The sequence below is a fragment of the Ursus americanus genome, chromosome 25, assembly GCF_024610735.1.
Source record: "Ursus americanus isolate L20-20 chromosome 25, mUrsAme1.1.p, whole genome shotgun sequence".
Classification (NCBI taxonomy): domain Eukaryota; kingdom Metazoa; phylum Chordata; class Mammalia; order Carnivora; family Ursidae; genus Ursus; species Ursus americanus.
Genome location: NC_142151.1, coordinates 25,450,319 through 25,476,173, shown reverse-complemented (window position 1 = coordinate 25,476,173; position 25,855 = coordinate 25,450,319). Strand labels below are relative to the sequence as shown.

Below are 25,855 nucleotides of genomic sequence, written 5' to 3'. Positions count from 1 at the left end.
ACATTGTCTCTTGCAGTGTTCTGCATTCAAAGGCATTTAATCAATACTAATCAATTAATAGAGTCAATATGAAAGAATAAGTCAAATTTAAACCGTTGACTTAATCTCAAAGTTCAATCTTAATTCTGTTTTAAAGGTCAAAAAACTGAGGTGACTGTTCCTTCATGTCAGATGATTTCTAGTGGTTTTATGTTGTAAATAAAACATTGCTTGGTAAACATTTTGTTTTCTAGACGTGTATTGCTACCCATGAATCGAATGGGATTGATATCATCATTGCCTTGATTCTAAATGACATAAACCCTCTTGGTAAATATCGAATGGATCTGGTGCTCCAACTGAAGGTAGAGTAAATCCATTATTCAGGGGCGGGGAAGAGTGACGTTTTCTATATAAAACTGCCTTTCAGAATGACTCTGACTCTTCAAGTAGTTCTTGTAAACACCCAGGTATTATCATCCGTTCAGCTAATGAATTGACAGAAAAGAATAGTGAAAGTACAATGTGCACTAAATCCCTAATAAACGTCCAATAAGCTTTGAGGTCATGTGCAGTTGGAGGGTACTTTACTGACAGTTCTTGTAAGTAGCCACTTTGTTTCACTACTTCTCTCTGTTTTTATTCCATAGTTTATCATATGAAGGAAGGAAAGGTGTTGAACATTCATTAGGCCATATATTATTAATCCGTCTTGACTACAGAATTCTATCTAGCAAGTAACAATGATTTAGACCATGTAAAAAGAAGGGCTGCATTTTAGTTTCACGGCTCTCTTCTCTCAAAAAGTTGTTTTCTTTTCCATCAGAATCTTGTTTTTTTGTCAAATACTATAAGCGATTTTCACACTCCCTTTGAGAAGCTGCTTTAACTGAAGCTGTACACATACTTCCCAGTAGTTCCATTTGTCAGCGCTCAGGAAGAAAGTGGAATTTAAAAAAATTTCTCCAACTTATTCTTTAAATGGAAATAGACAAGTGAATATACACAGGAAGCTATATAAATCCCAAATCCAAAGACATGATATTCAATATAGATGAATTATTAAAGACCACATTACTGTGGTTAGTGTTACAGAGGTAAAAAAAAAAAAATCATTGGTTAAATACAATTTTTCTGTAAAGACAGGTCCATCCAATATCAGAGCAAATTTTTTTTTTTTTTTTTTTGGAGAGAGAGAGCACATGTGTGAGTAGGGGTGGGGGCTCAGAGGGACAGAGAGAGAGAAACTTTTTTTTTTAAAAGATTTTATTTATTTATTTGACACAGAGAGAGAGACAGCGAGAGAGGGAACACAGCAGGGGGAGTGGGAGAGGAAGAAGCAGGCTTCCCAGCGGAGCAGGGAGTCTGACGCAGGGCTCGATCCCAGGACCCTGGGATCATGCCCTGAGCAAAAGGCAGACACTTAACGACTGAGCCACCCAGGCACCCCAGAGAGAGAGAGAATCTTAAGCAGACTCTGCACTGAGTGTGGAGCCTGTGTGGGGGCTCGATCTCATGATCTGAGCCAGAAGCATGAGTTGGACACTTACCCGACTCAACCACCTAGGTGCCCCTAGCAAATATAATTAACTTTAAACTTTGTATCAGTAAATTTGTGGCCAGAGAGAATAAGAATGATATTTTTATAATTTGGTTTCTAAATATAGATTTAGATATATAATGGAATGTACATATATCCTAATTATGTGAAGATTGTGCTAGGGCTCCTAATAAGCAAATGTTTCTTTCCATAGACAAGGAAAGACAAGGTGAATTTTTATTTTTTTCACTGTTTTCATTGGCAATATGTATAAGCCTTGGGTCTTTCTGTACATAGAATAGAACAAAGGTGATCCTTATGTAGATTGAACTTGTGTCCCTTTCCTCATTAGCATCATGCTTTTGTTAGTGAAGCAGCCTCGGCCTATGTGACAGACAGCTTAGGTTGAGTTAGTAGAAAAGTGTTCATTTCATCTTAAATTCAATCTTGAATCATAATTTGTAAAGAAAGAGCATACAGAAGCCTTGGCCTTTGGCTCTTTATATCCTTTATTGGCCTAAAGACTGTACCTTTAAATCTCATTTTTAATTAATATAACTTAATGGAAGAAAATACTGAGTGATTCATTTATTCATTCATTCATTCATTCATTCATTTGAGAGGGGAGGGGCAGAGGGAGAGGAAGAGGGAGAAAGAGAATCACAAGCGGCCTCCCTGCTGAGCACACAGTGGGGCGTGGGGCTTGATCCCACAACCTTAAGATCATGACCTGAGCTGAACCCAAGAGTCAGACACTTAGCTGACTGAGTCACCCAGGAGCCCTGTGATTCATCAATTTAAAACAAAGTATTAGGGGCGCCTAGGTGGCTCAGTTGTTAAGCGTCTGCCTTCGGCTCAGGGCGTGATCCCAGAGTTCTGGGATCGAGCCCCGCATCAGGCTCCTCTGCTGGGAGCCTGCTTCTTCCTCTCCCACTCCTGCTGCTTGTGTTCCCTCTCTTACTGCCTGTCGCTCTCTCTGTCAAATAAATAAATAAAATCTTTAAAAAAAAATAAAAAATAAAAAAAATAATAAAACAAAATATTTAAAAAAAGATAAAACCAAGTATAGACATACAGATTATTTACAGATCCAAATATCTGTAAACAACTAAATGATGGGGTCTTACTTAACAGTACATAGGTATTTTTAGCTATTCAAATGAAAATGCTTTTTTGAAAAAGGACTATTTAAAATTTCATTTGTTACTAACCACTATTTATTATATCTTTTCGAAATGTGACGTTGGCTAAATCCAGGTATATATAAAATACCAGGTGAATGGATTTGACTTGAAATATTTAAAATATGGTCTTCTACTTAAAGAACAAGGCATGTGTACCTTTCTAAACAATCTATGAAGCTTTGTATATAATGGCCAATATGAGAACAAGGCTTATAAAGCAGAATAATATATATTGGCAGATTTTAGGGGGCTTGCATGGGTAGAATGCTTTTAATCATAAATTCTCCATAACATTAAAGAGTAAGTCATATTAAAAAATGCTACATTAAGGTTTATTTTGTATCATTCATCCTTACATTTAATTGCCTAATCATTTATGCCTTCATTTATAATTTTAAGTATACTTAACTGTATATACTCATTTACTATGAAGGCTTATGCATTTTTATCATGCATATGTCTTGTCCTTTAATTTTTAATTTACATTTCATGACTGATCTGTGACTGCAAAGTTTTGAATTTGTAAATAGGTATTTTTTTTTTAAAGGTCTCTAGCTTCCTTTGGAAGAAAATCTTCTTTTAACACTGACACACACATTTGATTTCTTAGTGTATATAGGCTCTTGTACTTTCAATTTGATTCAGATTTCAGGTCATTTACAAGATTTCTGTTCTTTCAACATAGTGTAAAAAGAAGACTGGAAAAAATCATATTGCCAATGGTATTCTGAAATTGGATGTATTTTTAAGCTATTATGTATCGGGCCTGCTAAGTGAGGTTCATTAGACAATACTGTTAGTGTTGCCAAGGTTTTAGCTTTGAATTCTATGGGGTCAGTTCAGATTGCTCTGAGGATTTAAGTTGTCCACTAATCCTAGAACCTTATTATTTTAGGTATGTTGTTTGTGTAAGATGCTAGATTATAAAAATGGATTTTAGGATTGGTACAAATCTGCAAAAATTGAAGATGGAACAGAAAAAATTAATGTTACTTCCCTTACAAAATACTAATTTTTTTTTCAGGGTGGGTCAGTGATATTGCTGCCGTCATCATTAGACATCATTGCTCCTAATCTTAGTCATTTAAAGATAGTCTTTAGGCTGCACCCCTAAAAGAACAAAATAGAGTTTGGTATTAAGTTACTCAGTAAAATTAATTTGTATAAATTTAACACATTTTATGTGGTGAATGTCTGCATGCATCAGACAGCTGATTCACTTCAAGTTTTTATCCTATAAGATGTTAATTTTGAGTCACTGAGAAACATCTTAAAGCCATTTGACTTTACTTCTCTTGTGCTCCTATCAAAGACTGTGTGTGGAGCTTGAGATTTTTATCTAAATAAATATTGCAAAAACACTGTAGAACTATCTCCCAGGTGGTTTTTATCATTTCACAGTTTGCCACAATTCTGGGGCAGTGCTATTGAAAACAGTGTAAAGAAACATCTTTCCAAATATTGAGGATATTGTGCTTTGTGTAATGAGACTTTCTATAATTCTTTGGATTACAGATCCACTCTATCAGAAACATTAATGGTATCTACAGTTTAATGTTTGAGAATATATATTATAAACCAAAGCAGAAACATCAAAGACAACATAAACTATTTTTAATCTCTATTAAACAAAAAAAAATATTATTCTTCTACAACCCAGATGGTAAACATGTTGCATATATACTGCCATGGAGTGCCACCTGTAAACTATTATCAGTAAATTTTTATTTTACTTCTAACTCATGAGTTTAAAATTTTATAGATTAATTCTCAGTAATTATTGCTCAGATTTATTTAAAATTTTGATATGCTAATATGTATTCATGTTTCATGTGAAAAGCAATTGTACTAAGTTCTTTAAATTATATACCGTTTCTCTAAAATACATCATTGGTACTGCTTTGCCTTATCATCTTATTAAAATGGCATCAAGGCAATGTCTATTTAGAAAATGGTGATGGAAAATAGTATATTTTAATGCATTACATATAAAGTCAATTTGATTTTAAAACAGCCTTTTGCCAATATTTAAAATATTCTTTGTAACATACTCTCATGATTCATTATTTTTATTTTGTGTTGACAATGAAGTAAAACCTTCTATATTAAAATGTGAATTAGCTAAATGAAATTAGCAGTTTAAAATTCTGTTTGTTTTTTTAAAAAATGTCGTGGTAATGTCAATTAAAACAAACACAGAGATCGTTAATCCATGAAATAGGCTTTCCATGTGAATTAACTCAATCTGTATCTATAGAACAATGCCTCTAAGCTTTTGCTGGCCATTATGGAAAGCAGACATGACAGCGAGAATGCGGAAAGAATTCTTTTCAACATGAGACCCAGGGAACTGGTAAGAAAGCTTTTGAAACTGTATTAATAATGTTCATCCTAAAAGGGATAAATTTGTAGTATGCGTGTCGGGGAAAAGGGCTAGTGGCTTTCACTGCTCTACCAGAGTATAATGGCACATCACAACTTACCTTTGCAGGTAACCCAGGAGGCCCCATGTTGGCAAAGCCTGTGTGATTTGGGTCCTTACTTCATTGGTTTCATCCACTCTAACCACTTTCCTTAATCAGATTGTCACGCTCTGTTAAACTATCTGAAAATTCTTTTTGCCAGAAAAAAATAAGTTTGCTTTAGTTTGTGTATTGAAATATATGAGAAAGGTGTCTAAAAAATGTTTGTACTCCTCAAAAATTTATTTATACCTCTTTTTGAACAATAAAAATAAAACCCATACCTTTTGTATTTGTTTCTATCAGTGAAATGTTGCACCATGCTTGGCCTAAAGGAAATTATATGAAGACTTGATGGGGATTCCACAGAGATCATTAGTGTGTCTTCTTATTGTAGAAGTGATATTTTCCTCCTCACTTGCATGGAAATTATGAAGTAACATAAGCATGCTTTAAAAACATTGAGTTTCTTTTTCTTTAATTTTAATCCCAGTATAATTAACATACAGTGTTATATTAGTTTCAGGTGCCCAATATAGTAATTCAACAATTCCATACATCACGACAAGTGCCCTCCTTCATCCCCATCACCTGTTTCACCCTGTCCCCCCATCCCTCTCCCCTCTGGTAACCATCAGTTTGTTCTCTGTAATTAAGAGTCAATTTCTCGGTTTGTCTCCATCTCTCTTTTTTGTTTTCCTTGAAAGAATTGGTTTTTCAAAGCATTGAGAACACACTCAAACCCATGTAGCTCAGTGGCCCCATGACTGAGTCCCAGTCTTAGGAGCACCACTGTTGATACTATGGGGAGATCCTGTGGAAGGCACTCTTTTGCTCCCTCTTTAAGAGTAAGGAGTGGAGCTGAGGAGGCCTGGTAAAGAGAAATGTAAGATGCAGTTTTATTTAACATATATTTACTGAGAGCCTTATATCTGTAAGGCGGTGAGCTAAGAGAAGCAAGGCATTCTGTATTCCTATGGTTAAATGGGGCAATGAGTTACATATTCATTCAACAACAGCGCTATACAAGAGCCCTTAGAAAATGCTGTCTCCTCTGCCTGCAACACCTTTATCTCATCACGCGCTGCCTCGTGTGGCTCACCATCAGTTTGTTGCCTGAGTTCGTGCCCCTGCTCTGTGCTCACTTAGTGCCTCACGCTTAGTGTGGCTGTGGGACTGTTGTGTTCACCTCTTGATGTGCTGGCTCTCCCACTGGACAGGAAGTTCCTAGAGGGCACATACTGTGTTATACCCGCTGTTGGGTCCTCAGTGCAGAGGACAACATCCAGCTTCATTTGTCCCTGTTACCTAGTGGGCGCTTAATAAATAATGGATGGTTATCAGGGTTCCAGAGTCTCCTAATTGGTGGGAACTTTGACATTGCCAACATTCAAATATCAAAGCAAAATTTTTCAAGGAAGACAGAAAATATTGTAGGAAAATACTTTCACATTCGTATAAATTAAGACATTTTCCAAAGCCATTTTCATTAATAGTTCTTTTGTACTCTTCAAGTCTTAGAAAGTGTTCCGGTTTTTAAGTATACCTCATAAACAACATAAAATGTCTTGTTCCTATTTGCTTTTTTGATAGGTGGATGTGATGAAGAATGCCTATAACCAAGGACTGGAATGTGACCATGGGGATGACGAGGGCGGAGATGATGGTGTTTCCCCTAAAGATGTTGGACACAATATCTATATCCTGGCCCATCAGGTGTCACCTTTTATATCTTGTATTATTGCTAATCTTATCAGTTGTGTTTTGTGTCATGACTTGTTATATTTTCAAGTTCTGGTCCTGTCAGTTATTCAGCACCTGCCCCCTTGCTCTGAGCCAAGGAAACGCTCCCAGAGTGCCTGATTGTGTTCCGAGAGCTGTGCTAAGTGTTGGTTCACAAGAAACTGGTACTTGCCACCAAAAACTGCTGGGCCAGGAGACAGGAGACAGTGCCAGGTTAGAAGCTGAGAAATAGACAAACCATGACAACACATGGAAGCTCGAAGGAGAAAGGAGGAGAGGCGAACTGAGAAGATAGAGGGTGTGAAGTAAGGGGCACATGTGGTCTAATCGAGACAAACCTTGCAGACGGCTTCTGGCCTCTTTGAGTTGTAGGTTGGCGTGCTTCATACAGAAGCCAGAAGAGGCAGCCTCTAATTGGTTTCCATTGGACTTCTAACAGATATGAGGCTAAATTTTAAATTCTTTTAGAGGACCCATTGCCATTCTATAGTTCTTTATGAAAACAGGCACTTGATAAGTGTTGTTTGAAGAATTTAATTTTATTAACATGAAGACCAACTTTAAATTTGCATCTTCTACTGCAAATTTTTTTAGGAGTTAAAAATTTTAAATATACAGTGCCAATTTGATTTTGTCTATAGTGACTCCCTCTTTTCTATGGGATACAGTCCAAACTTTTCCGACCTTTCCTTCTAGTCATCTTCTCACATTGTCTACCTCTCCCTCTTCCTTCTTCCTCATACAGCTTACCAGTTAATTGAGCATTGATATAAAGTACATTGATTTATTCTCACTTTTTTATTTTTCCAGTTTTATTGAGATATAATGGACATATACAGCACTGTGTCAGTTTAAGGTGTTAAAATGTTGCTATTTAGACACTTCTTGCCCTTCTCTTCTCTGTATAACTGTATAATGTATGTAAACTTGAGTGTAATCTTTACAAAAGATTCTGGGAAGGAGTCAGATTTTAAAATATATTAACAAAAGAGGCTGCTTTGATTTTTTAATACAGTTTGATCACTGTGAGGATTTTTGGGTCTCTCATCGTATAGCAAAATGCATATATAGATGGAAACAAATAAGGGCAGATGGGTTATAGCTAGAAAGACAAAAGAGAATTTTAAGTATTGAGGAGCTGAAAGCCAGAATGAAGGACAAGTTGAAGGAAGAACACAGAGTTTTAGGAGGTGGAAAAGGTGTCATTTTATTTTTATTTTTTAAAGATTTATTTATTTGAGAGAGAGAGTGTGAGAGAGAGAATGCGCACAAGCAGGAGGAGGGTCGGAGGGAGAGGGAGAAGCAGACTCCCGCTGAACAGGGAGCCAGACATGGGGGTCAATCCCAGGACCCTAAGATCATGACCTGACCTGAAGGCACTTAACCAACTGAGCACCCGGGCGCCCCAAAGGTGTCATTTTAGAGACAGAGAGAAATTCAGGTGACAGGAACTGAGTCAGTCTAGAAAAGGAATGACTAAAGATTGAACGTGAGTGGAAAGAAAAAAATCACCGGCTGAGAATGAAAATCAAATTAGCTACTAGGAGGAAGAGAGAAATGTGATGGGCCAGCATGTGCATGGACAGGAGCTATTTCAGAAGCTGTAGCATTGTGGAAGGAAAACAACAAGGAAGAGTGGGCCAGAGTGAGCAATGAAATTTTAGAGGAAGGAAGTAGGGGAATTCAGCCACCCATGTTTTCTTGACTGAAAGCTAGTCTCGCTCTGTCTGGAGAGGCTGGCCCCCCTTGCACGAGTGAGCGGCTGCATGAACAAGTCCTGACATGACAGCCTTTCAGTGGGGAATGAACAACCAGCCCAGCTAAGTCGGCCTTGGAGCCGGTAAAGTGGCAGATGTTTGAACCAATCACCCACGTCCGTGGAGAGGAGGTTTAAAAATGCCATCTCAGATTACCCATATAATATGCGGAACAGTTAAAATGTCGAGGTCAAGAAAAGACTTTTGTAGGTCAGTTCATTTTTAAGCAGACTAAGTATAAGAGTAGGGAGTACAGATTTTAAAAACAGGCCATAGAGAATGTAGAAAAGAATGGAGAATGAGGGTAAAGAATGCAAGAGCTGGCCATAGAATGAAGGATAATGGTATAAAATATGAAAGAAGTTAGAAATGCAGATGGCATAAGGGTCAATGATCTTGATGGGTGTCAGTTTATGACAGTGCTTGGAGAGAACAGATTAGATTCAAAGACCATGGTAGAGTTGTCCAAGGAGTAGGAATTCAGTAGTAAAAAAGAAGGAACCAGAGGATACAATTTACTGAAACGAAGAGATAAAATTACGCATGTGAAAATGGCTTGAATGGATATACAGAGGTTTCTTAATTTTGCAAAACCAAAATGTTGAAAGAGCAGTAGTTTGCAGAGCTGGGCTGGTACAACATAGAGATACATCAGTGAAGCCAGACTCAGTATAGGGAAGAAGGAAATTCTGAACACTCTAAGCCTTGTGATTAAATTGTAAGAGTAAATATGAAGTGAGAGTCCATGGGTGTTCTTCCAGGAACTCAAAAACAGGATAGGAATGGCAAAATATATGGAGCAGTGTATGTAAGTGACAGTGTAGAGTTAAGCAACTGTCTGCTTATTTTCTTAGAGTGACAGGGAACATTGTTACCTTATTACTTTCAAATGTATTCTCTTGGGTGACTCCTCCCACCATTTTTTTTTTTTAATGAAAAATTCAGTTTTCACTCAGAGAAGAGAGCCCACTGTGCTTTTTTGATCTTTCCACAAGTGACTCCTTTGGCATTCGCTAAGCTGACATGGTAATTTGGTTTCTCAGGAGGCCAACCATGGTTGCTGAGTACTTTAAGAATCTGCTGTCCAAACAGCCACCACATGGAGGCACAAATGGAAAGAGTAGGAGTCGCGTGCTTTGTTTTCAGGAACAGCCATGTAGCTGTGCTCCAAGGGTTTGGTGGAGCCCAGGTTTTGCTGCTTTCATTGTGGATATGGAATTATTTGTCTCCTGAATGCTGATGACCATGCAGATTGGTTTCTGCCTTTGCACAGTTCAGTAATTCCAAAACTAGGGTTCAACTTCCTCCTTGTTTTACTATAATCATCTTTTGTACAGACAGTTTATTTTGGTGCACTCAGACTTTCAATTTTTGTTGTTATTCTTTTCATGGTAGTGAGGCAGTTCTGCTTTTTCTACCGTGACATCCTTTTTGGCCCTTCCTGTGGTTGGTGTTACAAGAAACAAATAATGCTTCTTGTAAGTGTCTTGTCTGATCTACATAAAACTATAAATACATCAAAAAGGGAATTTCTTAAGTTCTAATACTATGGTGCGTGCAGAACATTTCCTTAAAATTCAGCTATGGGTCCTTTTTGATCTTCTGTCCTCCACATGTTCTCCTTACACATCTCTGCCTCCTCTTTCTGCTAGGCTTGTTCTCTTATATTTTGCTTTGTTACTCTTCCTCTCCTCTTTATTCTTATCTTTCCATAGAATAGTCACTGACTGCAATCTAGGACATTCTTCAATACTTTGTATGTGTTTAACATGTATTAAACCATATTGCTTTTCTGCTCCCATGTAGCAATTTCTGTTTTTCGGTCTGAAAAACTTTATTTTCCCCCAAGCTTTATTGAGCTATAATTGACACATAACACTGTGTAAGTTTAAGGTGTATAATGTGTTGATTTGGCACATTTATATATTGCAAAATGATTGCCACCATAGCATTTGCTTCATCCCATTGCATCATTTTTTCCGTTTTGGTGGGAACATTTAAGATACGCTCTCTTGGCAACATTCAAGTGTATGAGTACAGTATTATTAGCTATAGTCACCCTGCTGTACCTTAGATCCCCAGAACTTGTTAGTCTTATAGGCGGAAGTATGTACCCTTTGACCAACATCTCCTCATTTCTCCCAGCCTCCAACCCCTGGTAACCATCATTCTACTCTCTGTTTCTCTGATTTCCACATTTTTTGATTCCACACATAACAGATCATATGGTGTTTCTCTTTCTCTGACTTATTTCACTTAGCATAATGCCCTCTAGGTCCACCCAAGTTGTTGCAAACAGCAGGATTTCCTTTTTTCTCATAGTTAAGTAATATTCCATGTGTATATTCCATATATATATACACCACATCTTCTTTATGCATCATCCATTGATGGACACTTAGATTGTTTCCATATCTTGACTACTGAGACTAATGCTACAGTGAACATGTAGGACTCTTTATTTCAATACCTACCAGAATTAAGATGTATATGGAGAAAAGTATTAATTAGCAAACCTGTGGAAAGCAAAAATAACTCCTGGCTCATAAGGCAAAAAAGAATGGATCACTTCACTTTTTTTTATTATTATTATTATTATTATGTTCAATTAGCCAGCATGGAATGGATCACTTTAATTGGCTATATGAAATTATTTTTAAAATATAGGTTTTAAAATTTTTCATGAGCTTTTCCTATGTCACTAAATGGTCTTTGAAAACATCATTCTAACGACTGAATAATCATTCATCATTTGAATGTACCATAACTTATTTAATCACTCCTATTGTTGGACATTTGGTTTCCAATGTTTTTGATATTATAAATTATGCTATGATTAACATCCTCATACATTAATCTTTGTCTGTTACACTGATTACTTCCCTAGGATAAGTTCCAAGAAGTTTAATTACTAGATCACAGGGTAGTAACTATTTTATGGTTCTTGATACGTATCATAAAATTGTTTTCCGCAGTGTGTGATGGTGCTAATCTTACTGAATCCTACATTATTACCATTTAAAAAAATCTTTGCCAAACTTATAGTGTTTGGAACATAGTGACTACTTCACAAATGTTTGTTAAGTGAATTAATGAATTATAGATGAAAGGGGGATCTCATTTTAATTCACATCTTTTGAATTACCAATAAAATGGGCCTCTTTTTTTTTTTTGGAGTGAGAGAAAGAAAGAGGGTCAGTGTGGGAAGGGGCAGAGGGAGAGAATCTCAAGCAGGTGCCCCACTGAGATGAAAACAGTAGTCAGACGCTCAACTGACTGAACCCCCAAATGGACTCTTTTTTCATGTTATTTGGTATTTCTATTTTTTGTGAATTATTTGAAAATGTGCTTATCCATTCTGACAGTATTCATTTTTTATTAGTGAATTTTAATTAACAGTAACAAATCTTAGTCATAGTAGCTATATCTACTTCTTCCTGATTAATTGCTTTTTAATGTTTTAATGGTAGGTTTCTTGTGCCCCGTTGAGATCTCTTAAACACACACTTAGATTTTCATCTGGTATATAATGAATTCAGTTAAGTATTTGATTATATAATCTTCCCATGTCATAGTGCAGGAATAATAAAAAAGCAAGTTCTAAGGCTGAGTTATCTCTGAAGGACTAGCCCCAGATTCAGTAATGAGAGGAGTCCATGAGGGCAGGGTTTATAGGAGTCACATGAATGTGACATAGAGCATGTGTCATGGAAAGAGCTTTAGCAGAAGTCAGGGCCAAATCCAGACCACCTTCAGGGTCAGACAGGGCACGTGAGTGAGCACTGTGGGAGCAGGTGAACGTGGGACAGTCTGGTGATCCTCTTCCAAAGCACACCTGCTGACTTTCCAGCTGGATTACAGGCCCTAGATTTCAACTTGTTTTGGCATTTCACAAGAAACCTGAGTTTTTAAATTTTTGAAAAATGTAAAATCTCTTAATTTTTTAACGTTGACGACTCATTTGATAAAAACACTGAGCAGTCCAAACAAAACTCACCAGCAAGTGGAAGGCAGCCCATGAACCATAGTTTGCCACTTATGGAGTTAGAGTGTCCAGATTTCTCATTTATTCTTCATTCAATTGCATGGATCTATTGAGTGCCTACTAGATGCCAGGCACTGTGCTGGATATTAGGAATAAAGCAGTGAAGACTACCAAGAGATCAGCTCTCAGGGAATTTATATTCTGACTGGGAGCAATGAAGAGTAGACAGACCAGAAAGACAGCAGATAGTGATATAAGCCCTCCAGTGAGTGAAAACAGGGTGTGATGATGAAAGGCAATAATGGAAAGCTATTGTAGATTGGGGATCAGGAGGGTTTTCTCTGAGGAGCTGAAATTGAAACTCGCTCTAAGTAAAAAAGCAAATGCCAGCAGTATGAAATGGGGAAATATGGCAGACATCCCAGAGAGTGGCCTGAAAGTGGCAATGAGCTTGGCGTGTCTAGAGAAACAAAAGATCTTGTAGCTAGACCCTCCACCAGATGTTAGGACTCGAATATTATAATCATAATACAACGACCCGAAGGTCACTTATTACAACGTAGTCATTTAAGAACATTTATTGAGCACCTTTTACGTCAGGCATTGTTTCAGTCGCTAAAATGGAAAGATGAATAAAGGTGCTATCCAGAGCTCACAATTACTATGCTTTTGTTAAAGTGGAGGTATGCACGAGACAGGTATGCATGAGATACATGTGCCCTAGGAGTTAGGAGAGGATTCGTGGAAGCCGTGATACTTGAACTGAATCTTGAAGGCTAGAAGGAGGAGGGAGAACGTTCCTTCAGAGGCAACTTCTGCCAAAATGCACCATAGATATTTTAGAGAAAGGGACTTCTTTTGGGAATATTGGTAGGGTTTTTGTGTGGTATCTACTTATGTCTTTATATGAAATGAATATAATAATTTGAATTAAGTCAACATCTTTGATAACTGTGAACACCTTGATTATAGGCATCTAATAAATGTTTCATGAATGATACAAGTGAATGAATGTAAAATGAATGAAGGAATGACTAAGACATGACATACTCTAAAACGTCAGTATTTATAATTTCAGTATTATAACAAAAAAGCTGAATAGAGATAATGTCTTGTTATCATCATCATCCTTATCGTGATCAAAATTAATGATAAATTTTTCCACTGGAGTATAAATACTTTGTGCCTAGGCACATTTTTTTTCTAGTCCTATGCCAACTACATACCTTAGCATATAGTGGACACTCAAGAAGAGTTTGGGGAATAATTTCTTGCAAAAATGCATGCAGGCTGATAATATTTTTATGTAATACAGGCAACAAGTAAGATTATGAGGGTCCTACCAAACTGATATTAGCATGCTTACAGTCAAGACTCTTACTCAGCTCCTATGGGCTTTTTAATTCCGTGGAGCGATCACATCAGCAAACCCCACATAGACAGAGCCCTGTGGTATCTCCCTCATGCCAGCACTTTTCTTACTTTTGTTCATGATGCCACTTCTGAACTAATAAAATATCTCCTCCTTTTCTTAAAACTCATGTTAGTACTTCCTTAGTTTTTCTAAGATCCAAGTTGAGACTGACTTACCCCATTTCTTAGATGAATTCCAGCCAACAACGATCTTTTCCTTGTATTGGATTCTTATATCTGTTATGTTCACCCCGAACCGCGCACATACTTTCACAAGAGCTGATGCTGTATATCATCCTCGAATTGTTCTTTGTTTCATGTGTGTAGGTCTTGGCTACTTAATTAGTAGTAGATTCTCCAAATCTGGGCACCCATGAGGCCTCATTAAAAAAAAAGAAGAAGAAGAATATCTTTTTTTCCACAAAGAAGAATATCTTGGGGAAAAAATACTTGACGTAATAGATTTAAATCCTCTAATGGGCACCTACATATCTTTCACCAAGCAGCAAAGAATCTTTGGATTGCTGCCATTTATATGACCTCTCAAATTCATGGTTAATGGGAGCAATAAAAAAATGCAATCCAGGAAATGGATTGAAATTGGACTCCGTAATTGTTAGTTTGGTGTAAGGATCATGAAGCCAAGTTCGGTGGAAGCAATTATTTTTCCGCTCAACATTTCATGTTTGGTAGCTATATATTTATTTCTGAGTGACATAATTGTTAGAGCATCAATCCGAATTCTAGCAACTTTGAAGGCCTTTGCTTTGTCTTTGGCTCATCCTTATGTCTGCTCTTATTTCGACTTTATCCACTGAATTCAAAGTCTATTAGGAGAGTTAGAGATACCAGGCAGGGGGACTTCTAGATGTTTTTTTCCATTCAGAAAAAGACATAGCCTTTCCTAACATATTTTAGACACCTGGGTTGGTACCCTGTCCCCAGTCGAAGCCAGTATCTCTTTCTTTCCTTTCAGGAGAGAGAGAATGGTAGGAGTAGCCATCATGTTTCAAGTACTAGGATTCTTTTTGTTAAGTTATACTGACAGAATTTTCTCGATGTCCTGATAGTCCTCATTCATCCATTTTCTTTTCCTGAAGAATTAAATCTCATAGCTGCAATTTCTTGAGCTATATTCATTTTAAAGGATATGCATATACATACTCTAAATAGCTAAATTTTAATTTTTACTGAAGTGGTATGCAGTGTATATATTACTCAGACTACTTAAAATGTTTTCCTTAGAGACTTCGCTACTCACCTCTTTGGGGCTTCTGTTTTCTTATGCTAATATATAGTAATCAGCATTGCTTCATTTACTTTATTTGTAGAAACAGAAGGATGGGTTTGTAATTGGATACATAACTTCCATCTTTAATATCTTTGAAGGGTTTTAACTAACTTACAATTACTTCATCTTTATTATTGCTTGTAGTGCAGAAAGTAGAAAACACAGCTGGGTTTTTCAGCTCACAGAAGCACTTGTAGCTCAGTAACACGTAGGCTAGAATATTGTACAGACGGCTTAGCTCTTATTCACCCTTGCACCCTGTATTTTCTCCATTAGTTGATGACGTCACTCAACGTCTCTGACTTCACCTTCCTCATCTATAAAAATATGAGGGGTGTCCATCAACTATGCTTTTAGAGTAAACTTTCAGAGACTTTTATGGACTCTAGAGAGTAGTTGGACAACAATGGCTCCTTTACTGGACTAGGTTATGTTTTAAATAATGTGACGGAGAAACTAACCAGCTACTGGATATTTTTGTATTTATGTATACCTTACCTACTTATGAAAGGAATTTGAGGTTGAGTAAGAAATGCACTTGTAAAATCAGACTGTTAGAATTCAAGAACAAAAGCCTTGAGAAGGAAAAGGATTTTAAGTATGCCGAGGGTCTCGGCTAATATTCTTACTGCTTATCGGCAGGACTCAGAGCTTCTGGTAACCAAGAGTGAAAAATTATGCACAATACAATTAATATCTGTACTATTCATTAATGATCACCTTTTTGTCAGTATTCAGTTCTCAAAGGAATCCATGAAAGGGAAAGGACAGCGGGGTAAACAGTGTTTTCCAAACAGTTCTGCACAACACGCCAGATTGAAAAAAAAATGCACAGAACTGTTTTTCAGTCCTCGGGAATGAATAATGTTCAGCATTTCTGAGTTATAATCAAAAGCGAGTATAGATAAACGTGAAACGTGAGGAGTACAGTAGTCATTGTGAAAATAGGTATGTAAGATCACTTCATAGGGGGACTTTGATAATGTAGAAACTTTCCGATATGTGAACTTAGTTGAAAAAAACTTTCTTACTATCGAGATTATTTTTCTAAAGTCTCAGAAAGTAGACTTAACCTAATTACCCAGCTGTTAAAAAAAAAAAAAAACTGTTGTTAATCTTGACAACAGATACGTAGAGAGATATAGGCAACTAAAGGAACTTCACCTGAAAACTTAACATGATTGCAAGTTTTCTTTCCTAAAAGATATAAGAAATCCAGGATCAACTGTTTTTCCCCCACCAAAAGATATTTTTCTATGTTGCCTTCACAAAGCAGTTTGAGTTAATAAAATAGATGATTATTAACTAATGTTATTTTGAGCATTAATTATTCTGTGTTTCTTGGCAAAAAAAAAAGAAATTCTGTGTTTCGAGGCAAAAAAAAAAGAAATACTAGTTATATGATTCATATATAATGCAAAAAACCCCCCCACTCATATTGATTATTAGTGAAGCACAAAATTTCTTTGTACTTAATTTGAAGAGGAATTTATTGAGGGAACCCTTATGTAGTAATATTAATTAATGGTGTTGTAACAGGTTAAGATTAGTAGGCCTTCCTCACTAATATAATTTAGAAATAAAAAATACCTGTTAGACACCAGATTTAAAAAGAAAAACAAAAACAGCCTTGTTCTATCCTGTTACCATGCATTCCCTGTAGTCAAAAGAGTAAGTGGATTTTCAATGAAAATTTTAACATAACGTAAAGGTTGAAAATGTTTTCGACAGACATTTGTGCACATGCATCTAGCATCTGCACAGAGCTTGGTGCATAGGAAGTGCTCTACAAATGTTAAGACTCATCAGAATTACTTTCCTGACTTTCCCCAGCTACACTCATTCTTAATTCCTTCTTTATTCAAAGTGTATTTATTCGTTACCTACTAGAACCAGGCTCTATGCCCAGTGCTGGGGATAAAGTAGTGAGCAGACAGACCCAAATCCCTCCCCTTGATGAGCCTACCTCCTCATGGGGAGGTCTCCCTGCTTGTGATCACATTATTTACTCCTTCTGGGGGCAGATATTCTATAGACATCCTTTGTGCCACGGACGTGAAGATGAAGGTGTGAAAATGAGATATAGTCTCTACCTTCAGGAAATTTACCATTTATTACAGGGAGATATAAAAACAATCACAGTGTGCCAAGTCCTGTGGATATCTGGGGTGCTCTGGTTTCTCAGGTTAGGAGTGGGCCTGGGAAAGTGAGCTTGTGGCAGAGACAAGGGAGAAGAGAGAGTCAGGGGAAGAGTTAGAGGAACAGAGAGAGAGAGCAATTTCCTTCTATACTCGATCATTCCATCATTTGCTCCTCATTCAAGCATGCAGATCTGGTTCTCTAAAACCCCTAGTCCACTGGGCCATAATTTGGCTCCCTTTTATACCAGAACTTCTCAAAAGATGGTACACAATTGCTACCTCCAATTCTTCTATTTTTGTTCTGTCTTGAATTCATCCCTGCCAGGCTTTCATCCTTAGCATGGCACCAGAGCAGCTCCTGGTGAGGTCACGAGTGACTGCTGTCTTGCTCAGTCTGATTTGTTCTCATTCCTCAGCCTATTTGACCTATCACCGTCGTTTGACACAGTCGCTCTCTTCTTCTGGAAATACTTCCCTCACTTAGCTCTCACACAGCACAGTTTGTTGGACTTTCTGCTTCTTTATTGGCCCCTTCTCAATTTCTTTCATTGGTTCCTATTCCTCTCTCCTGCTTCTATCAGAAGTGTTCTAGTCAGTGTGTTCTAGGATTCATTCCATGGATCTCTTGTCTCCTCAATTGACACTCCCGAGATAATCTCATTCAGTCACATGACTTTAAACACCAGCTGTACGACAATAAGTCCCAAATTTATATCTTCAGCGTGGGCCTCTCTTCTGAACACTGGACTGGTACATCCAACTGCTTGTTTGAAATCTGCATTTAAATGTCTTTTTAGGCATCTCACACTTTACATATCCATAATGGAACTCTTGATTTTCCCACCGTTTTTCCAACTTTGATACCAATCCAGACACTCTGACTCCAGAACCTGAGCTCTTTACCATTACTTTAACCCAAGTCTGTTCCTGGGTGTTCCCATCACACACTGTGCTTACATATATCACTGAGTTGTTGTGGCCTACTTAGTTGTTTGTCTTCTCTGCTAGACTTCAGATTCAGTAAAGGCAGGAGCTATGTTTTATTCATGAATGTGTTGCCTAGTGCATAATACTTGTGTTTGATACAATAAATACTTCCGAGTGAGTTAGTAAGTGAGCAAATATTACAGTCAACAAGTGAGTTCAGGAGATGACTAGAAAGGAAATAGGTTAATGTTGGCTGGAGTTAATGGCAGTGGGCTTTGTGAAGGGGCTGACATTTTAGATGAATCTTACATATTGATGAGATTTAAATTAGGAGAAAAGAGAGAGGGAGGCCTCTCCATCACAGGGAACGAATAAGCATAAGAAGAGGTGACATTCACCATGATATGTGTAGGGAGGTTATGTGCTCCAGGACATTACATTAAAGGGACAGAGAAGACAACGTGGTGCAGTTGTGGGAGATAGCAGTGGAGGGCACCTCTTACCAAATTCTAGAGGGCTCTAAGGACCAAAAAATAATTCAGTGGAAATATTCATTGAAATGTGACATAGCATAAATTTCTGCTAAGCTGTTCCTTCGGGTACTTCGTTTTCATTTATGTCGCCTTAAAATTAATGAGACATTAACGATTTTGTAGAATGCTAAAACAATAACACGAAAACAAATGGCACAGAAATCTGCTTTAGAAGGTGTCCACCAACTCAAAAGCATTATTGCAAGACTTTAAAAGATCTTTTAATGGTTATACTTTTTATTCAGGCACTAATTCATTCCCTGACATTATTAAGCAAGTATTTAAAGATAAATCAATTAAAAATGAACCCATGAGAAAATATAATTAGTAAACACATAAGCCAGTATAAAAACATGGATGTCAAAGCACTAAGTAATATTCTGGGCATGTGTTTGTGTGTGTGCTTGCATGTATCTGCCTATGTGTATTGATTCACTTGTTTTTCTAGCTAAAACAAATGTAGGAAAGATACTCTGTAGCTGACACTTTATTCTGAAGATATATTGTGGAAGTAGGAGATGGGATGGCAGGACAGAGGGATCCAACTAATATCTTCTAGTCAATAGTTCCAATGCTAGAATATTAAGCTAGTGTATGAAAATAATTTTTTTCTGATTTAAGAGCTGAGAGACTCATGGAGGTATGCGAATCTTACTAGCAATGCAAAGAGCTTGTTCAGCGTTTGTGTTTTGTGGCTGTTGGCCACAATTTGTGTTGTGCATTTTGAATTTCAGAATTACTTACACAGGCACAGAAAAATGACAGACCATCGTAACAAAATAATTCTGGAAGATCAACTAATGGATTAAAAAGTCAAGTTTCAGAAAGGGAAATAGTTATCCTCAGCCAGACCAAAAAAGTCCCCCTTCTACGTCACAACCAAGTAGTTATGTGAAATTATACAGTAGGGGGAAAGTTCTGGAAAGTCCCTGTGGAGATTTATGTTATTAATGAAATAAAATCATTTTTGGAGATATAAAGTTGGTTGGTTCAAAAACCATCTTCTGGAAACCCATGTGTATGTATGTATCTGTGTATCTGTTGATCTGGGTATCTGTTGTTTAAACCTCTGGTTGGCTCTGTGAGACCTGCAGCCTGTGTGTTATTTTTATAAAGGGTTTGCCAACATTTTGCAAAGAGGTCACATAGTAAATATTTTAGGCTGTCCGTGCTGCAGATACTCAACTTTGCCATTCTACTGTAAAAACAGCCATAGAAAATACGAAAACAAATGACCATGGCTGTGTTAAAATGAAACTTCGCTTAGAAAAAAAAACAAAAAACAGGTGGCAGACCCGATTTGACCCATGAGCTGTAGTTTGTCAAACCCTGCTTCAGATAATTTTTATATCTTCACAGCCAGAAAGTTTCCTGTGTCCCACAATTGAAATATCTTTATGAGTAAGAATTGATAGGTCAACAATTTGTAAGTAATTTTCATGTTTATATTTATGGTTTTTATTCATTTTGTATGTGAGTGTAACGCACACACACATGCACACGCACACACACGGAAAGACATATACTTAGTGTTTCTGACGGCAGAGAAGAGAACACACTGGATGTTCTTTTCTTCCATTGCTGTGATTCTGTGATTTCAGTGTCTGTGACCAGTGGGAGCCTGATTATACACGAGAACTAACTGACCAATTGACGGGGCAGACATAGGTTCATTCATTAGATTGAGCATATGAATGAATCAAGTATGAAACAGGAGTTCTGAATGAATCAAGTGGAACAGAGCAGAAGAGGGGGACATGAAGGCAGAAGTAATTGAAATGAGATGGAATTAGGGGTCATACTGGAAGAAACTTCTCTGGGGGGATCTGCTTGCATTGGATACCCAACTTGGGAAAAACCATGTCTTAAAGTTGAGGTCAAAAGCAGTGGTTCTCAAATTGTAATATGCATCAGATTCTTGGACCCCATCCCCAGAAACTTTAAGTCTGGGGCAGAGCTCCAAAGAGCTTTTTACCATAAATTTTTTTTTTTAAGATTTTATTTATTTATTTGAGAGAATGAGAGAGAGAGCATGAGAGGGGGGAGGGCCAGAGGGAGAACCAGACTCCCTGCTCCTGAGCAGGGAGTCTGATGTGGGCTTGATTCTGGGATTCCAGAAAAACAGCCTGAGCCCAAGGCAGTTGCTTAACCAACTGAGCCACCCAGGAGCCCTTTGCCATAAATTCTTGATATTTTTATTCAAGTTGTCTGCAGGCTGCAGTTTCAAAAAAGTTACTCCAGACTTTCTCCCTCCTCAGCTTCCTTCCCTAATTATCCAAGAGCCAAATAATTCTGTTCCTCTTCTCGTTCCTCTGACCTCTTCTCATTCTGTTCCCTTCCTTCTCCTTTTGTGCTTTCCACCTTCTAGATATCAAGTTAATCTGTTATCACCTAACTCATTTCTGTTAACCCACCCTTTCTCAGAGATTAAAGAAATTAATCTCTGCTATTTAGTAACAGGATGATATCTTTTTGAACATACTTGCAGGGCGCCTGGGCGGCTCAGTCGGTTAAGCATCAACTCTTGATCTCAGCTCAGGTCTTGATCTCAGGGTCATGAGTTTAAGCCCCGCGTTGGGCTGCATGCTGGGCATAGAGCCTACATTAAAAAAAAAAAAAAAAAAGCTTGCACCAAAACAAACAAATGAAAACCATGACTCTTTTCTCGGCATATATTCCTTGGCCCTATAAGGCACTGTGAGAATCCCGAGTCTCTCACTGCTTTATATGTAAAGTCCCTAGTGGCCAAACAAGAAGAGGAGGCCAGAATGTTGGGCAAAAGAGGGAGAGGGCCAGAGAGGAGGCCGAGGAGGTAGGCAGCTTCAGGTGAGGAGGGTGTGTAGGTCTTGCTAGGGGTGTTGGCAATGAGAAGCCATCACCACCACCTTAGCCCAAAGACTACTTCATCTCTGGCCAGTTTAATGGCTGGGAATGGTATGAGGAGAGTGGGAATGATGTGTGAATCTTGGATAACTCCCAGGTACAGTGTTGGTGGGTGGATAGGCTGTGGGATTACTACCTGAAAAGTAGATACACTCCAAAACGCACCTTAGCGTCAGAGAAGCAGTGATTCAAAGCAGCTCAAAGTGTCCTGTTCTGATCCCTATCTTATGCACAATGAAAGTGAAATATTAGTTCTAAAACTCAGAGGGGAGGGAGATAAACACTGGCGCCATTACAACTCACATTGTCTCACTGTCACACTGAGCAACCTTATTGATACCCTCAATACACTGCAGATGCTTTTCAGAAGAAGTGTGTGTGTGTGTGTGTGTGTGTGTGTGTGTGTGTGTGTGTGTGTTTTGTTTAAAATGTCCTCCAAGATTTCCTATGGCTCCTCAGATTTATACTTGCTTTCCTCCCAGCTCAGTGGCCTTGTCTAAAAGCAGTATCTGTAAAGGGCTAATAGGAAATCCTCACAGGTTCCAGGTTGCAAAAGCAGATCTTGATCTGTCAGACGGGGCTTTGTTTTAGCTTGTACCCACTCTGTGTGGTGCTGTATGGTTATCTGGGAAGGCACGCTCTGGGATCAAACGACAGTGCTAATTAAATGTCAGTGGGTCTGGGAGCTGCGGCGGGGCCTTCACGCTCAGATTGCTGAGACGGAGGCAGGAAGGAGAGGCGCATCAACCTCCCTGAAGCTCATTAGGGTAGAGGAGGGCTCGCGTTCAGACAGCTGCGGCATTCAGGCTCTAAATGGATGCTGCAAGAGGGCCCACAAATGAGCTCCAAAAGGAATAAACAACCATATGGTTTTAACAGAAAACAAATTCTTAGGGCAAGTTTTCCTTGAAATTGTTCCCCTCCATCACTCCTTATTTTATTGACTCTATCACTGATTCTAGAAGTGCCTCACATTGAACTTGTTTTTAAAGTTGATCACTCCCACGTGTTCAACAATGACACAAGACTAAGGTAGAAGTCTTCCGAAGTAATAAATTGAACGCACATCTCAAGAAAAGAGCAATGCTTTGGGTGTAGGTGGTGACAGGCAGCCAGGCCCTTCCTCGCTTCCCCTGAAGGCCCTGACATTCTTCTTTTTCATAGGCGGCAATTTGAGCCCAGGGTGGTACAGGGGAACTCAGCCTGGAAGTCGTCATCTGCCTCCCCCAAGGGTTACTCTGAGCTCCCTTTCTCGTGAGTGGCGTGCTGATTTAACCAGTTATCAAGCTAAAAAACTGGCATTGGTCGTGACCCTTGCATTCCCGCCAACCAGACAGCATGTCCCGTCCATTCTACCTTCTGGATGTCTCTCAGATCTGCCCTGCTTCTAACTCTTCCTGCCTCTCCTCCTCTTGCCATGTTCGTGTCCTGCTGGACAACAGCAATGGTCTCTTGTTTCTTTGCCTCTGGTCAGATTCCTTTCGGTCCACTTTCCAGAGCGAAGCAAAGGGGCTATTCTCAAAAGTGTCTGTCTCCTTATTCAACATTTTTAAAAAAGATTTATTTATTTATTTATTTATTTATTTATTTATTTATTTGAGAGAGGGAGAAGCGGACTCCCCAATGAGTAGAGAGCCCCACATGGGGCTTGATCCCAGGACCCTGAGATCATGACCTGAGGCAAGGGCAGACGCTTAACCGACTGAGTCACCCAGGTGCCCCTCATTCGATATTTCAACAGCTTCCCATAGCACAGCGTATACTCACTGGCATGACTCAGGAGACCTTTTCACATCATGTTCCTGATTCCTCTTACTTTTTTCTGTTACTTTAGCTCATATTTAGCAAGTCCTTACTTTCTATTGGGTGCAGTGTCTCATCCAATCCGCTCTGAGGTAAATGTTAAAAGACGCTGTGACTAACCTCATTTTGCAGAAGAAGAAAGTGAAGCGTAGTGAAGCTCTGTTACTTTGCCCATGTGGGTTTGTTAATAAGTAGGATCGAAAGGATTTGAACCTGGGTCTATCAGCGCCCGTGATGCTAACTGTGCCATCCTCCTCTCTGGCCATCTCTGTCCTCATCCGTCCTCTTGCACTGTATGTTCCAGAATCCGCCCACCGTCCTCACTATCCCCCCATCCCAAACCACCATCTCTCACTGGGATTATTGCACTAGGTGTCTGTTCTCCCAGCTTCCATTCACCGGTGCCTTCATGTCTTCACTAACACAGTGGCAGCACTAATTGGGGATTATGTCACCTGTCTGCTCAAAACTTTCTGATATTCCCAGTTTCTGAGCAAAGTCAAATCTTGGCCTCAGAAGCCTCTCAGTGTGACCTGGCCCCTCCGCCCCCTCACCCATCTCTCTGGCTACCTCCTTCCTGACCTGTTCGAGCCACGCTGGTCTCATGGCTGTGGTCAAGAAATATTGCTGTGAGTTGTCAATCATTGTAAAAATAGTCAACGCTTTGACCCTGTGTTTCCCATCCAAGGCATTTTTCCTACAGAAACAGTGCAGATCAATACTTATTTACGGGGATTTTGCCATTTTGTTATTAATAATGGAAACAATTTGAGAATCATCTAACCACTATTAGGGATATTGCTAAATAAAGGATGGTACCTCCATAATGTGGAGTGTTGTTTAGCCATTTGTTTGAAGTTATGTTTTTCAAAAAATATGTTGCAGAAAGGGAATGTTAAGGAAAAATATGTTAAATAAATAAAAGCGGGATACAAAATTAAAAAAAAAAATGTTGCTGTGTGTCATTGAATTTACTCTTGCTTCTCCCTTTTAATTTTCTGCTAAACCAATCTGACCATTTGATTTAAAATGGCAGCTTCCATTGCCCTAGGGCTCATTACTCCCAACCAACCGCTTTATTTTCGTCTTAGCACTTGCGCATCTGTTTGTGTCTCCTCCACTACCAGAAAGTCAATCCATAAAAGTGGAAGGTTTATCTGTCTTGGTCACTATTATAATCCCAGTTCCTGGAGAATTACTAGGCACAATACATCAAGGGTTCACGGACTGTTTCAGAGTGAGCATACAAGGCATACTCTAATTGTTGTTTTGGATTGGGATGAGTGAGTCTTCATGTTATGCAAAGATTACATATAACATGCATTACGGATCTAACGGTTTTGTATTGTATTTATAGATAACTCATGACCTCATCATATAATATTAAAGATACTTATCATACAGGCAGTAACTGTCTAAGTATCTATACGTTTGTGTTCCATACTTGTACCCTTATATGTCGTCTTTATCACTTAGCTGTATGATTTTCTGAGACAGGAGAGCAAGATTTCCTACATGAGTTTGTCTCTAAATTTTATTTCCTACCTTCCTTTCTCTTCTTTTCATGCCCTCCTTTGTCTTTTCATTTGCAACCTGGGTAATTTAACTTCTGATTGACTAGGTAACATTTAAAAGGATGTTGGATGTCACAAAATGAATAAGTAACAAAATACATCTGTTCGAAATTCTTTGTCTCTTTTCACTTTGATTCAACTGATCTGAATCCTTAGAGTTGAAATTCACCTTGCCACCTCATTTCCTCCTTTATTAGGTTTGCCTTTGAAATGCAGAAGTTCACTTGAGCAATAATTCTCTCACTTTTGAGAACCACTCTATCTAACAAAAGCTGACCTTTTTTAAAGCTGCTGTTGATTAGACAGTTAAACATAGAGGCAGCGCTCAGATGATAGTTCTCAGTCTGATGTAACTTGGAAAGAGAAAGCTATAACAAGCTGAGGTTGAAATGCTTTCAAGCAATTGAGCTTAAAGTTCCTGAAAATTATCTCGTAGCGCTTCTTCTCAATTCCCCACGTTCCACCCCCGATTTTACATCTGGCTAATTTGTGCACTTCAGATTGGATTCCTGAGCACACTGGCAGTGTGAGAACTGTTGTGGAACTCATCATTATAATTCCAGGCCTTTCATTAACCCACTTTAAAGTGGCTCCGTCACGTCTATGAGCAACAGAAAAGCAATTGACTCATTCTTAGAAT

At 38.4% G+C, this 25,855-nt stretch overlaps 1 protein-coding gene across 2 annotated transcripts in view; it reads left to right on the top strand.

Annotated features, from left to right (window-relative positions):
* ITPR2 (inositol 1,4,5-trisphosphate receptor type 2) overlaps positions 1 to 25,855 on the top strand; it is a 477,037-nt gene that overhangs the window by 323,846 nt on the left and 127,336 nt on the right. For both annotated transcript variants that reach the window (XM_045811874.2, XM_087855710.1), the window contains 3 exons: positions 234 to 344; positions 4,961 to 5,056; positions 6,759 to 6,881. In XM_045811874.2, coding sequence (XP_045667830.1) covers positions 234 to 344; positions 4,961 to 5,056; positions 6,759 to 6,881 — 330 coding nt within the window. The remainder of the gene's footprint in view (positions 1 to 233; positions 345 to 4,960; positions 5,057 to 6,758; positions 6,882 to 25,855) is intronic.